The 16534-nt window shown below is 39.5% G+C and overlaps 1 protein-coding gene across 3 annotated transcripts in view; it reads left to right on the plus strand.

The window, feature by feature from the left end:
- The window catches only part of PARN (poly(A)-specific ribonuclease), a 199364-nt gene that overhangs the window by 144894 nt on the left and 37936 nt on the right, over positions 1 to 16534 (plus strand). For all 3 annotated transcript variants that reach the window (XR_004258157.1, XM_032242718.1, XM_032242717.1), the window contains exon 22: positions 6377 to 6566. Coding sequence is in view for 2 of the 3 variants with exons in the window: in XM_032242718.1 (XP_032098609.1) it covers positions 6377 to 6566 (190 nt within the window). In the remaining variant the exon portion in view is untranslated. The remainder of the gene's footprint in view (positions 1 to 6376; positions 6567 to 16534) is intronic.

The following is a 16534-nucleotide window of genomic DNA, read 5'->3' on the forward strand; positions in this document are numbered from 1 at the left end:
TAAGTTTGAGCTGATCTTAAAGAGACCTTCTCACTTAAGCATAATGTTGAAAATGGCCTTCAGTAGTTAGACAGGGTAAACAATGGAAAAGTTAGACATTTTGTTTGTTTAAAATGCAATGAACATCTGTGAATCCACCACTCAGCCAAACAATTAAAACATGTACCTGCTCTTCTCCTGTCTAGTCCTCCTGATTCCCTTCCAGCACCAGCCACTTTGCTGAAGTGTGTGCCAATCATCTTCTTGCTGGTTTTTGTTTTCCCTCTCATACATACCCCCGCCATGTGTGTATGTATGTGTGTTGCAGGACCTGAGGGGGATTGCATTTATCATTCACCATTACATCACTGAGATTCATCCGTTTTATTCTATGTAGCTGTAGTGCCCTCATATTTTCTCTTAGACAGTATTCCATTGTGTTAATGTACTGCAGATTTGTACTGCAGGGTCATAGGGAGTGAGAATGATCACCTTTAAGTGAGAACACTAGCTTGTTTTCCAAAATGGTCACATAACCACTGGGGATCCTGTTACTCCACACCTTCCGGATAGTTGGTATTATCAATATTTTCATAATTTTTGCCAGCACAGTAGGTATAGAATCATGTCTCCTTATAGTCATGATTTGCCTTTGTCTGTGGCTGAGCATCTCTGCATATGTCCACTGGCCTCACACACCTCCCTTCTGTGCAGTGACTGCTTGCCTCTCGTGCCGTGTGCCCACTTTTCTGCAGTTGTTTCCTCACTAGGTTATGGGTGTTTTTATGTATCCTAGTGCTAGTCCTGTCAGTTGAATGTCTTGCAGATATCTCCTCCTGGTTTATGGATTGCCTTTCTTCTCTTTAAAGTATCTTCTGAGGACAAAGGCTTTAATATTAATGTAGCCAAATTTATTGATCTTTTCTTTTATGCCTATCCTTTTTCTGTCTTCTTAAATTATTTCCTACTTCAAGTTCAGAAAGATACTCACTTATGTTTTCTTTTCAAGCTTTCAGAGTTTGCTTTTGACATTTAAGTTCTTCATCCATCTGGAGTGAATTTTTCGGCATGGTGTGACTAAGAATCCAATTTCATTTTTTTTCCCTATGGATAAACAATTTTTCCAGCTTTTCCTTTTCCAGGCAGTTCTGTCAAAAGTCAAAGTTTCACAGATGTATACGTGTTTTTCTAGGTTGTTAGAATTCTGTATCATTGGTCCGTTTATCTCTGCATCGTTACTCCACTGTCGGAACTCCTATAGCTTTACAATAAGTTGTTTACCAGGTAAAGCAAGACCCGCTTCCTATTCTTTTTTAGAAATGTCCCAGCTGTTGTTGGCCCTTTTGTTCTAATTTTAGAATCCATCTTTCAGGTTTCCCAGAGTAACTGCGGTTTAACTGATGTATAATAAAATGACTGTCTTTGGTATACAGTTCTGTGCCTCAGCGAATGCATGCAGTAATGTAATCAGCATTGCCGTCAGGATACAGAACGGTTATGTGACCCCCAGAATGCCCTCACCCTCTTTATAGTCAACTTCCTCTTCCATTCTAGCCCCAGCACTAGCCCCAGGCGCTCTCAACCGGTTGTTTTCTACTGAGCTTTTTTCTTTTCTTATTTTTAAATTTTTTCAACATTTAATTAAAATGTTGGAGGCTGACTCTGGGCACACAGCCTGTGAGTTAGCCCTATTCCACGGGAGCTGTTTAAAAAATAAAATAAAACGTCGGAATATTTTTGCTGGAGTTGCAGTAAATTTATAAATCGATTTAGGAAGGAATCTACATTTTATGCTGTCTCCCTGTTCATAAACGTAATGCATCAACTTAGCTGAAAAGTCTTTGCTTGACAGTAGTGGAAAGTTCTTTTTAAAAAAAAAAACAAACCAGTCTAAACATTTTAAGTAATTCTTTAATACAGGAAACATTTTATAAGCTAATTGTCAACCTACATAAACAAAATGTATATAAATACACAGCAGACATTGGCAGTATTACATTGTTAAAATGTATGTATTATATATATGCCACATCCTAGTTCCAAGCCAGCTTTGTTGCTTTACCTACAAGACCTCAGGCAAGCTGTTTAGTTTCTCCAATACTCAGTCTCTTTATTTGTGCGGTGACTACAACATCCGAAGATTAAATGCTGTGATGTGTGCAGTGTCAAGAGACAATGGACCAGGCACAGTGAAGCCGGAGTGGTTGAGACTCTTATGTGAAGGAACTGCTCCCACACACCTCCAGGGAAACAGGGAGGACTCTTAGCACATTTGGTTCCCCAGTGGCTTTCACAAAGCGGCAAGACCGATAGATTGCCTTGAATCATTTCCCTGACAAATTTGGAAAAGGTTAGTGTTACCCAGCAGCCTGCTACATACTGCTTCTGACAGACGAGCTGGAATCACTGGAATCACTGGAGGACACAGTTGACAGCCAATTCATTTTGCTGATTCATCCTTTACAGGCGTGGCTTCAAGCCAGAGCTTGGCTTCTAGATTAAAGGCCGAGAGCTGCAAAGCTGCTGGGACTCAAAGGAATGCTGGTAAATTATTGCCACGTGGAGGCCAGCAGTGAAAAGCGGACTGTTATTTATTTCCCCCTTTAAGTGATCCTAAATTCCAAATGTGCTCAGATAAATTCCCTCGCCATGGTTGGGGAGTTGTTTGTAACATTTGTCCATCAGCTGGGAGCTGAATTACTGAAAACAATCAGATAGCATTAAATAGATTATCTCAGCTCCTCTATGACCCTGTTATCACCTTTGCTTTCATGGGAATATTGACCCAAGCCTTCTCTCCTATTTGGTAATCCAAATTAAACTTGAGAGAAGGATTTTTTTCGAGATAGGGTCTTGCTGTGTTGCCCAGGTTGGAGTGAGTGTAGGCGGCAATCACAGCTCACTGCAGGCTCGACTTCCTGGGCTCAGTCTATCCTCTCGCCTCACCTCAGACTCCCTAATAACTGAGACTATAGTCTCAAGCCATCACATCTGGCTAATTTTTTTTTTTTTTTTTTTTTTGGTAGCGATAGTGTTTTGCCCCATTGTCCTGGCTGGTCTCAAACTCCGGGGCTCAGGCAGTCCTCCTGCCTTGGCCTCCCACTGTTCTGGGACTTTAGGCATCAGCAACCACACCCAGCAACAGAGGGATTATCGCAGGTGTCATCCCTTTTGGGCATGCTTGCAAAATAAACCTTTTTAAGTTAAAGAACGAAATAGCCAGGCCCAGCACGGTGGCTCATGCCCATAATCCCAGCACTTTGGGAGACCGAGGCAGGCAGATCACTTGAGCCCAGGAGTTTGAGACCAGCCTGGCCAACACAGCAAAACCCTGTCTCTATGAAAATTACAAAAATTAGCTGGGCATAGTGGCGCATGCCTGTAATCCCAGCTATTCAGGAGGCTGAGGCAGGAGAATCACTTGAACCCAGGAGGCAGAGGTTGCAGTCAGCCTAGATCACGCTTACGTTCCAGCCTAGGTGACAGAGCAAGACTCTGTCACAAATAATAAATATATTAATAAAAATAAAGAACTTTCTTTAAAAAAAAAAAGAATGAAATGGGGAAATCGAGGAGATGCTCATTGATTGACAGTTGGTACAGAATAATGATGATAGAACCAATGGATTCTCATATATCCACATTGATAGATTAATGTATTTTAATCTGTCGCAAGCCTAGGGAGTCACAAGCTTACAGGGAAATCACCAGTACATAAAACTGGTATGTGACAGGGTGACTTTTAAGAGAGGGTGGAGATTGTGTCTTGATTTACCAAATACCTGACGTAGTTCCTGGGACAAAAACACTCAGTAAGCAATTACCACATGGAAGAATGGGTGGCAGTGTTTCTTGTATATAAATTGTTGGGAGACTGGGTAAATGAGTGAACAGAACCAGAAATATGACACATTAAAAGTAAGAAAAAGAACTGTTCCAAGGAATAAGATTTTGGGGAAAGGATCCTGTTTCTGTGGCTGTCTGATATGAGTAACTTTACTCAATGGCACATCTCCAGACCTACCTGCTTTTACTGCTTACCTCCTGAGTAAGTAAGTCAGAGCGTGCTGTTTTGAGCTCACGTTTCAGTAACCCCCTCTACTTCTTTGGGAGACTTTGTATAATATGAATATTCTCTAGCACCTTTTTTTAGAGATGGGGGTCTCACAGTGTTGCCCAACTTGGTTTTCAACTCCATGGGCTCAAGTCATCCTCCTGCCTTGGCCTCCCAAAGTGCTGCGATTACAAGTGTAAGCCTCCATGCCCAGCCTCTCTAATAGTTTGAGGGGTGTTTTTCCCCTTTTTCTTTTTAACTATAGAGTATTTTAAAAGCAAACAAACTTCTTAGTAAAAATTTGTGTTTTCTGAAGTAGAGTTTTTTCCTATTTTGTTCTGTTTTTTAGATGGCTAAATATTTAGGGCATGACATTCCGGAAACCTTTGTTGTGCTGAGAAGTTTTAGTGAAATCTGGCCTGGTTGAAGATTAAAATGTGTCAGGTGCTGGATGTGGGGCACCTGCCTCCCTTTCCCTCTGCAGTTGTCTTTCCCTCTGCATTAAGGTCCCTGGTAAACTGGAGTCCCTTGTCCACTGCCAAAGTGGCCCAAAGCCTGCATGCTCGTCCCTACCACTGCATTCTGCCCTGCATTTATTCACATCATTTTTGTTGAGATGAAAACTATTCCATATCCAGAGGTTTTCTACTTGCAGGTAGACAGATTCTGTTTCTGATATCGTGGCGCTTTTGCAGCTACCAGGTGCAAAGACTGCCCTGAACAGCGTGGCCAGGCTCTTATGGTCTCACTGCCAGTGTGCATAATAGTTGTTGACAGTGATAGTGGGCTGGGAACGCATGTGCCCCAACTGGAGGCCAGAACCAGCAAATTAGTGCCCATCCACCAAGAGGCCACCATTGGTTCTCAATCCCACACTGCCATCATGATTCATCCACAGTAACCTCAGAAGAGCGGGCAGCATGCGCGCAGAACACAACTGACCTGGCCTTAGTCTGAAGCATTAATACCAGGGGGGAAATAAGCCCCACTTTCAAGCACTCCTGCCAGCCAGAGGCGCATTATGGAGAATTAGCAGTCTTTAAGATGGAAGGAGCAGAGCCATGTCCTCAGTATTGTGAAGCTGTCTTAAATTTGCAGAGTGCATGGGAGCTAAGCTATGAGGACGCAAAGGCATAAGAAAGATGCAATGGACTTTGGGACTCCAGAGGAAGGACAGGAGGCTGGTGAGGGATAAAAGACTGCACATTGGGTGCAGTGTACACTGCTCAGGTGACGGATGCACCAAAACTCAGAAATCACTGCTGAAGAACTTTTCCATGCAAACAGACACCACCAATATTTATTTCAATAGTTCCCCTAAAACTATTAAAATAAATAAAATATTTTAAAAAACTGCATATGTAGTGTAATTCCAGTTATAGGTAGCTCAAGAGAAGGCAAAATTAAGCTCTGATGGTAGTAATGGTGACAGCACTTTTTAAGTTGAGGAAGATAATGCCATAATTGTGCTATATATCTGAGGTGCCTTCATCCAGTGAAGGAGGGGTAGGAGGCTGTCTACAAACAGGCATGAGGGTCACAGGGATGCTCTTTAATTGTGTGATGGATACGTGGGTGTACACATTTGTTTAAAAATCATTGTAACAAAACAGGAAATAAACCCTGATAGTTAAAACAAATTTTAATAATGAAATGAAAATAATAAAGCACTTTCAGAAGAACTTTGCAGAGTTCAGAGTGAGGTGCAGCGTGGTAAGAGGGACCCTGGTAATCGGGTTAGAGGAACCTGGTTTTGCATCTTGTCCCTGCCATGACCTCTGTGACCCAGCTTTCCCACCAGCAAAAACATCTCCTCCCTTGCAAGCATGCTATGAAGATTAGATATAATGCATGTAAAACACTGCACACAGACTTCCAGGAGATCTTCAGTGTGTGACACAGTAATCACCACCCACTGGCAATATTGCTTTTTGTTACCATTTTTATTTTAGGAAAATAGGGTTTGTAGTTTTCCCTTAGAGGTTTTGTTTGTTTTCATTTTGTAATTCCAAAAATGAATAATATCCAATAATGTTGACTGCAAACATTTTGAAAATTAGTATTTTACTTACATCATTACAGTTCTTTACAGTTTACAAAGCATTTTGACACCAAAAAGAAGATTGGAGAGCAATGACTCTTTTTTTCCAGATGAGAAAACTCAGACTTGGAGAGTTGAAGGGGGTGTACTCAAGGTCCGTTGTCTTCCAGGTGGCAGAGCCAGGGTCAGACCTCAGACCTGATGGGGCTCCTTTGACCACCTTAGGCTACCTATCAAAAGTGACATCTTTGGGGCTAGGCCATACTTTTCTAAGTTTTTTTTTTTTTCTCTTTTCCTTATAGCTGTCAATACCAGCAAATATGCAGAAAGCTATCGGATCCAGACCTATGCTGAATATATGGGGAAAAAACAGGAAGAGAAGCAGATCAAAAGAAAGTGGATGGAAGATGGCTGGAAGGAGGCTGACAGCAAGCGGTTAAACCCCCAGTGCTTACCCTATGCCCTGCAGAATCACTATTACCGCAGCAATAGGTAAGTGCTCTCAGCTGTTGATTTAAAAGGCCAGAGTTTTAGCAGTGGCTTTCCTTGTTGCCTCTCATAGGTTTTTAAGTACTGAATCTGACTTTTGAGAAAGATGGCGTTTCTAAATTTTCACATCATATCAGAAGTGATTATGGCCTAAATTCCCTGTATTTTAGAGACTGCTTTATAGACCACAGCTATTTCAGTTAACCCTTACAAAACCCCTTTGAAGCAGACAGGATTTTTTTGATACAGGGTCTCATTCCGTTGCCCAGGCTGGAGTGCAGTAGCATGATCACAGCTCACTGCAGCTTCGACCTCCTGGGCTCAAGTGATCCTCCAACATCAGCCTCCTTAGTAGCTGGGACTACAGGTACATACTACCATGCCCAGCTAATTTTTGATTTTTTGTAGAGATGAGGTCTCACTGTGTTGCCCAGGCTGGTCTCAAACTCCTGGATGCAAGTGGTGCCCTTGCTTCAGCCTCCCAAAGTGCTGGGATTATAGGTTAAAGTCACTGTGCCTGACCCAGGATATGTCTTATTCCCATTTTGGGGATGAGAAGATGGAGACTCTGTGTCTTGTTTACCAGTTCTGTGAGACAACCACGATTAGAACTGAACCCATGTGTGCCTGATCCCTTGCTCTTCTCGGTACGGCTGACTCTACCTGATCTCCTGAGTTTTCAGATTCTGTAGATACTGAACCATTTGCCTACTGTAGAAAGAATGCTTGACTCACTCTTTCTTTTACCACCCATAATCCTCCCTGCAGAAAATAAATGCTGGCAACATTTGGTATCTTTGTGAAACCACAAATCATAGGTATGGGAAAATGTATTCATATGTATGTTCAATATAGAAAATTGTGAAGTTTAGAACAATGTGAATTAACAAGAGAAAAAAATTAGCAATAATCCCAACACCCAGAAGCAGTCACTGATAATATTTCAGATTGCCTTCATACTTTTAAAATGGTTTTTTAGAGAGTAAAAACATTGAGGTATAATTAAGAGAAAATAAAATGCAAAGATCTTAATGTTTAGAGTCTTACCAGTTATATACACTCATATAACCACCACCCAAAGCACGATATAGAACATTTCTATTTTCCTTGAATTTCCTTGTGTCCCTTTTCAAACAATCCCAGATTCCCACTACAATTCTCATTACCCTAAGCAACCATTTTTAAATTTTTACCACTATAACATTAGTTTCACCTATTCTTGGAATTTATGAAAAGTAGAATCGTTTTGCATTGTTTAACTTTTTTGCTTAATATGTTTTTTAAATTCATCCTTGCTATTATGTCTCAGTAGTTTTTTTTAATTGTTGAGTAGTATTTAATTATGTAAATATTGAGCATTTATTTTACCCCCATTCTCTTGATGGTGGACATTTGAATTATTTCTAGTTTGAAGCTGTTATCAGTAAGGCTGCTGTGTTTTGTCTACATATGTAGAATTACTGATTTTTAGGATAAGTGTGTGTTAAACTTTATAAGAACAAAGAAGCAGTTGTTTAATTTTTTTTTTTTTTTTTTTTTTTTTTGAGACGGAATCTTGCTGTTACCCAGGCTGGAGTGCGCTGGAGTGCAATGGCACAGTCTTAGCTCACTGCAACCTCCATCTCCCGGGTTCAACCAGTTCTTCTGCCTCAGCCTTCTGAGTAGCTGGGATTACAGGCGTGGACCACCACGCCCAGCTAATTTTTTTTTTATTTTTAGTAGAGAAGGGGTTTCACCATGTTGGTCAGGCTGGTCTCGAATTCCTGATCCACCCACCTCGGCCTCCCAAAGTGCTGGGATTACAGGCATGAGCCACTGCGCCCAGCCTCTTGCCCCTTTTAAAATTGGGTTGTCTTTTTGCTGTTAACGTATAGTTATTTTATGTAGTCTGGATAGATAGCCTTTGTCAAATATGTGTGCTGCATGTGTATTTTTTCGATTCTGTGGTTTGCCTATTCATTTTCCCTGTGATGTTTTTAAATGAACATATTTTTTTCTCTTTCTTTCTTTGTTTTCTTTTTTTCTTTTTTTTTGATATAGTCTTGCTTTTGTTGCCTAGGCTGGAATTCAGTGGTGCAGTCTCAGCTCACTGCAATGTCTGCCTCCCAGGCTCAAGTGATTCTCATGCCTCAACCTGTGTAGGTTATAGGCATGAGCCACCACACCTGGCTAATTTTTGTATTTTTAGTAGAGACAGAGTTTTGCCATGTTGCCCAGGCTGGTCTCGAACTCCTGGCCTCAAGTGATCCGCCCACCTCAGCCTTTCACAATGCTGGGATTACAGATGTGAGCTACCATAGGTAGCCAGAGATTTTTAATTTTCATAAAGTCCTTTATATTTAGTAAGTTTTTTCCTTATTGGATTTTTTTCCCCACAAAATCTTTGCCTACCCTAAGGTTGCAGTGATTTTCTCTTGTTTTTTTGTAGAACATTTGTAATTTTAACTTTTAGATTTAGGTTGTGACCCATTTCAAATTAATTGTGTATATCAAGTGAAATATGGAGATCAGGGTTTTTGTCTTCTGGTTTTTTTTTTCCATATGACTATCTGGTTGTTCCAATAACATTTTAACAGTTTGTTTAAAACAGTTTTATTAAGTCCTTATGTTTATCAAGTTTTTTCCTTAGTGGATTTTTTCCCCCAAAAATCTTTGCCTATCCTAAGGTTGCAGTGATTTTCTCATGTTTTTTTGTAGAAGGTTTGTAATTTTAACTTCTACATTTAGATCATGACCCATTTCAAATTAATTGTGTATATGCAGTGAGATATGGGTTTTTTTTCCACATGACTATCTGGTTGTTGAACAACATTTTAACAGTTTGTTTAAAACCGTTTTCTTCCTTCATTGGTTTGACTCACTACCTTTGTCAAAAATAAATTGACCGTGCATGTCTAGGTCTGTTTCTGCACTCTTCACTTCCAGTCAGTTATGTCTTTTCTTATGCCAGTACCACACTGTCTTATTACTGTGGGTTTATAGTATCTTAAAACCAGATACATATACCTTCTAACAGTGTTAGATTCTTTTGACCATTCTATATCTTTTGCATTCTATATAAATTTTAGAATAATGTTGCCATTTTCTTCAATAAGCCTACTTTTTTAGTTTTTACTATGTCAGTCTGGTATATTTGATGTTAGTTTTCTTCCTAAGTATTTTTTTCTTTTTTTATATAGAGATGGGGTCTCATTCTGTCATCCAGGCTGCAGTACAGTAGCATGATCACAGGTCACTACAGCCTTGACCTCCTGGGCCCTAAGATTGTCCTGCCTCAGCCACCAAAGTAGCTGGGACTACAGGCACTTGCCACGACTCCCAGCTAATTTTTAAAAATGTTTTGTAGAGACAGGGTCTCCCTATGTTGCCCAAGCTGGACTCAAACTCCTGGACTCAAATGAACCTCCCATCATGGTCTCCTAAAGTATTAGTATTATAGGTTTGAGCCACCATGCCTTGCCTGGAATTGTTTCTTAAATGTCATTTTCAAACTGTTTGCCACTTTTGTATAGAAATATAATTTATTGTTATCTATTGACTTCATATCTTCCAGTCTTTTTAAATTCATTTATTTGTTCTAATAGGCTTTGAAAAATATTCCATAAGGTTTCCTATTTGCACAATTATGTTGTATGCTATTAACAAGTTTTACATCTTTTCCAGCCTTTATGTCTTTTATTTCTTTTTCTTGTCTTATTGCACTGACTAGCACCTCTAGCATATTGTTAAATAGAAGTAGAGTGGGTATACCTGCCTTGTTTCCAGTATTAGGGAGAAGAATTTCAATGTTTCCCCATTAAGTAAAATTTTAGGTTGTTCATATACATTCTTTTTCAGGTTGAGGAAGTTCCTTTCCATTTCTAGTATGTTAAGCAATCATTCAGCTTCACCAATGGATACTGAATTTTTTTCAGGTGCTCTTTCTGTATCTTTAAAAATTGTCTTATGGTTTTTGTCTTTTATTTATTTATTTTTTTTTATTTTTCGGAGACAGGGTCTGTTGCCCAAGCTAGAGCACAGTGGCATAATCATAGCTCACTGTAGCCTTGAACTCTTGGGCTCAAGGGATCATCCCACCTCAGCCTCCTCAGTAGCTGGGACTACAGATGTACACCACCACAACTGACTAATTTTTTTGTTTTTGTAGAGACAGTCTTACTGTGTTACTCAGGCTGGTCTTGAACCTTTGGCCTCAAGAGATCCTCCCACCTCCAAAAGTGCTCAGATTACAGGTGGGAGAGCTGCGCACCTGGCCATCCTTTATTTTGTTATTATTTTTGAATTATACTAATTGATATTTGAATGTTTAATCAGATTTGCATGCCTGAAAGAAATCCCACTTGGCTATGAAGTATTATCCTTTTAATAAGTTGTTGGATTTGATCGATGATATTGTGTTAAATATTTTTGCTTCTCTGTTCATGAGGAATATTAGACTGTAATTTTCTTTTATATCTTTGTCAAGTTTTGGTATCAGGGTTATGTTGATCTCATTCTTATTAGAAGTGTTTCTGTTTATCTTCTGAAACAATTTATGTAGAATTTTTCTGAAGTTTTTTGGTAGAATTTAGCAGTGAAACATCTGGGTATAGAGTTTCTTTGTGAAATTTTTTTATGAACTCAACAATTTTTAAAAATTCATATGAAGTTACTTAGATTTTCTGTTTCTTCTTATATGAGTTTAAGTAATTTGTGTTTTTCAAGGAATGTTTCATTTCAATTTAAGTTTTCAAATCATTAGCATAAAATTTTAGGTCAGAATATTCTCTTACTATAAGTTTAATATTTGTGGGATCTATAATGTCCCTTTAAAATTCCTGATATTAGTGGTTTGTGTCTCTATTTTTTCCTTTCTAGCTGCTTACCTATTTCACTAATCTTTTCAAAGAACCAACTTTTGACTTTATAGATTTTTTCTTTATTGTTTTCTACTTTTTTTTCATTCATTTATACTGTTGTTCTTATTATTCTGTTTATTTTGAGTTTAATTTGCTATTCTTTGTTCACTTTGTTAAGGTGAGAACTTAACTCATTGATTTTTTTTTTTTATGTTTCTTCTTTTCTTTTCTTTTTTTTTAGGGAGTTTATTAAGAAAGTAAAGGAGTAAAGAATGGTTACTCCATAGGCAGAGCAGCCTATTTCTTTTTTTCTAATAAAAGCACTTAAAGCTGTAAATTTTTGTTTAGACTGCTTAGCTGCATCTCACATATATTGATATGTTGTCTTTTCACTCCTGTTACAAAATCTTTTCTGGTGTCTCTTGTACCTCCTTCTTTAACACAGGGGTTATTTAGAACTTCTTTCCTAACTATTGAGACTCGGTTTATTGCTTGGCATGTGATCTGTCTTGGTGAATGTTCCATGTAGACTTATGAGTAGAATGTTTTATGAATATCATTGCAGGGTTAAGGTGGCTCATGGTGTCACTCAAATGTATATCCTTACTGATTTTTTTTTTTTTTTTGTCTACTTATTCTTTTGAATACTGAAAGCGGTGTTGAAATCTCCAACTATGATTCGACATTTGTTTATTTCTCCACTTAATTGTGTTTGTTTTTTCTTTCATGTATTTTGAAGCTCTTCATATGTGTGTTCCTATTTAGGGTTGTTACGTCTTTTGTGTGTGTGTGTGCAGTGGCATGATCTCAGCTCACTGCAACCTTCTCCTGGGTTCAAGTGATTCTCCCACCTCAGCCTCCCGGATAACTGGGATTACAGGTGTGCACTACCATGCCTAGCTAATTTTTGTATTTTTGTGGAGATAGGGTTTTACCCTATTGGCCAGGCTGGTCTTGAACTTCTGACCTCAGGTGATCCACCTGCCTTGGCCTCACAAAGTGCTGGGTTTACAGGCGTGAGCCACAGCACCCAGCCTGTTAACGTCTTCTTAATAAATTGACCCTTTTATCATTATAGAATATTCCTCTTTGTTTCTACTAATCTTTTTTTTCTTTTTTCTTTTTAAAGATGGGGTTTCACCATGTTAGTCAGGCTGGTCTTGAACTCCTGACCACAGGTGAGCCACCCGCCTTGGTCTCCAAAGTGCTTGGATTACAGGCGTGAGCCACCACGGCTGGCCTTAATAATCTTTTTGATGTTAATTTTGTCTGAGATTAATATAACAACTTCTATTTTTTTTCTTTATTTATTTTTTTGAGACAGAGTTTTGTTCTGTCTCTCAGGCTGGAGTACAGTGGCGCAATCTCGGCTCACTGCAACCTCTGTCTCCCGGGTTCAAGGGACTCTCCTGCCTTAGCCTTCCCAGTAGCTGGGATTACAGGCGTGTGCCATCACACCTGGCTAATTTTTTGTATTTTTAGTAGAGACCGGGTTTCGTTATGTTGGCCAGTCTGGAACTCCTGATCTCAAGTGATACACCTGCCTTGGCCTCCCAAAGTGCTGGGGTTACAGGTATGAGCCACCACACTTTGCCTGTTTTCTTATACTTAGTGTTTGCATAGTATATTTTTGTTCAGTCTTTTACTGGTAACTGGTTCGTCCTTATAATTAAAGTGTGTTTCTTATAAAGAGCATATGGGTCTTGTTTTTTTAATACATTCTGGCAGTATTGGCCTTCTATATTTAATTAATGTTGAGGGCAGTTCTGCCTCCCATCTTGTGGTTTGTTTCCTGTTTGTTCTGTGTCCCTCTGTTCCTCTTATTCTACTGCCTTTTGGTTGAACTGTACATTATTTAGTATCTGCTGATATTTTATCATCTCATTTTATCTTCGCTATTGACTTTCTGCTTATACTTCTTTGTGTTGTTTTTTAAACTTACTGTTCTGAACTGGTGGTTGGTAAACCACAGCTCTCAAGCCAAATCTGGTGCACATGGCTCTCATGTTTTTATAAAGTTCTGTTGGAACACAGCACTGCCCATTCATTTATTTTTATTTTATTTTATTTAAATAATTTTTTAAATAGACATGGGGTCTCGCTATGTTACCCGGGCTGGTCTTGAACTCCTTGGTTCAGGTGATCCTTCCACCTCAACTTCTCAAGTGCCGGGCTTACAGGCATGAGCCACTGTGCCTAGCCACTCATTCATTTATATAGTCCCTGTAGCTGCTTTTGAGTTACAGTGGCAAAGTTGGGTAGTTATGACAGAGACCTTATGGCCCCCAGAACTCAAAATATTTACTATGTGGCCCTTTAGAGAAAAGTTGACCCTTGCTCTGAAATTATGCTGTCCAAGATGGTAGCCATTAACTGCATGTGGCTATTGAGTACTTGAAATGTTGCTAGTCCAAAATGAGATGGGTTGTGAATATAACCACGCACCAGATTTTAAAGAATGTAAATTACATTAATCATTGTTTACATGCAGATTACATGTTGAAATAATAATATTGTTAATATACAAGGTTAAAAATATTAAATTGAGTTCTTTTTTGTTTTTAAATGGTGGTTATTTGAACATTTTTAATTATATACCTGGTTCACATTATATTTCTATTGGCCAAGCACTGCTCTAAGTTTATAATATGCATCTTTCAAGTATCACAGTCTTTCTTTTTCTTTTCTTTTCTTTTTCTTCTTTTGTTTTTGACAGTCTGTCTTTAAGTAAAAATTGTACTACTTCATGAACAGTGTGAGACTCTTAACAGTATTTTTCCAATTACTCCCTTCCCCAATGCTTTGTGATCTTTTGTGTTATATTTTACCTCTACATATTGTATAAGCCCCATGGATACGTTAATTTTCTTTTTTTTTTTCTTTTAACAGTTAATAGCCTCTTAAATAAAATAAAGGATTAAAGTATGGGGGAGATGGCATAGATATAAATGTAAGAATTCAGGCATCCATAAGTAGAAAGGTACAGTTGAGATCCACAGGGCAGCACTCTTGTTGAAAGGAAGACAGGCTCTGTGACTCACTTCTGTTTGCTTTAGAGAATTGACTCTGAGCCCTTGGCAGAGCTGGTCACAGCAGTCGAACTTCTACATGTGGCTCTTAGCAGTGCTGCTAGAGATGGGCATCCGTTTCTTTTGCTGTTTGCACTGGTGTTGTAGCAGTGTGCTGCTTTCTTTTCTGTAATAGATTCAGTGTCCAGAATATTTAAGCACTTTATAGTTAACAACTGGAAAAAAGAGAGGGCTTGGGTTCTGCAGAAACTGGACTGAATGTCAGTTTGCTTTGAGAGGGAAGAAGATTTGGTTTGGTGATGTGGAATCTGAAGAAATGCAGGGTGGTATAGTGTTTGGAGGATACTCCTCTACAGTGGTTGCCGAAACACATAAGATCTCACTAACAGGTACTCGGTCCCCATAAGCCAGCACCAACACTTGCAACATTCCTGAAATATAGTTGCTATTACTATTCCCATTTTATTGATACTGTAATGTTCTCTAATTAAAGGGAATGATTTTATTTTCCAAAGCCACTTTGCACTGATAGAGATTTTAATCAGTCATGCCCTTTGGTTGCTTGCTCTCTGGTTTATCTCAACTGATGGGAAAATCCCATTGGCCAGCCTCTTCCCTCTAGCCTTTCCTTTCTGTGAGACTACATTTCAGCCTTCCTTGAAAATTGAGGAGCTCTTGGAATTCCTCCTAGGTAGGAAATGCTAATGCACATATCGAAGCTATAGTTTTTGGATTCCACCTTGTTTTCATCTGGAGCTCGTGGTTTCTGAAAGTAACTGAATATATGTATTACATTAGAAGGTGGTGGAAAAGCCCTCTAAAGACGAAGGAGAATTCTGATTGACTAGACCATATTCCAGGACCCATTGTTTCCATTGTTTTGTCAAAGTGCTTACAGGTTTATTCATAAATGGACCTGTAGAGGAAGTCTTTTCTCTCTTACTAAAAAATGCCTTAGAGACAAAGAAGCTGTGGGACCAAGTGGACAGGAAACTGACTTATCAGGCAGCCAGGAGCCAGGGGGTCCAGCTTAGGCCCTGCCACCATTAGCACCTTGGAAAAGACTCTTCATTCTTTCTTCCCTTCAGTAAATAACCATCAAGAGCCCAGCTGTGCCTCTGTTTTCTCATCTTAAATGAGGCATTTTGGTGGAAAGAACACTGAAGTCCCTTCTGGCTCTTAAATTTCAAATGCTTTTATACTGTGTATGTGTGTAGGGCATGATGTGGAAATTGATAAAAACTCGTGAGACCCTTTGATTCTCTCAAATAGCAAACAGCAGTCTCTTCTCAACCTGAGGATTCGAGTTTTGAAAATCCTTATGGTGGAACTTTTAGTTGAGAAGCATGTAGCAAATCAGTGTCACAGGTGAACCTATGAAAGCTGTTTATGACACTACAATAATAAAGGCACATCAAATAAAAAGACCCTTGGGTAAGCACAGTGGCTAATGCCTGTAATCCCAGCACTTTGGGAGGCGGAGGCTGGGGGATTGCTTGAGTTCAGAAGCTCAAGACCAGCCTGGACAACATGACAAGACCCCACCTCTAAAAAAACAAAAACGAAAAACAAAACAATACAAAAATTAGCCCGACATGGTGGCCTATGCCTGTAGTCCCAGCTACTCGGGAGGTTGAAGTGGGACAATGGCTTGAGCTCAGGAAGTTGAGGCTACAGTGAGCCATCATCCCACCACTGCACTCCAGCCTGGGTATTAGAGTGAGACTCAGGAAAGGAAAGGGAAAGAAAGGAAAGGAATCATTGGCCCTTTTAGTGGGAACCACCCTCTGAATTTCCATCTAACATCTGTATACTAGAAGATTTTAGAAAGTCCTTCTCATGGTTTCAAGAAAATGGTTGGAAACCACTAGCACTGTCGCAGAAGAATGTATACTCAACCCGTTTGCCCTCCGTGTCTTGGCCCCTTGCTTAGACGTGCATCACTTTGAGTGGGTGCCTCTCACCTTGAGATCCACTGCCGCCTCAAAATATATGTCTACAGTGCAAGCAGTGGCCCCTTTGACCCTGGCGGCAGCTGGCTCTCTCACTACATCCAGGAAACTTTGTGTTGCCTCATCCTTGATGCTTCTCTCTTGCCCTGGCC

The sequence above is a fragment of the Sapajus apella genome, unplaced genomic scaffold, assembly GCF_009761245.1.
Source record: "Sapajus apella isolate SASKATOON/1434 unplaced genomic scaffold, GSC_monkey_1.0 scaffold51, whole genome shotgun sequence".
Taxonomy (NCBI): domain Eukaryota; kingdom Metazoa; phylum Chordata; class Mammalia; order Primates; family Cebidae; genus Sapajus; species Sapajus apella.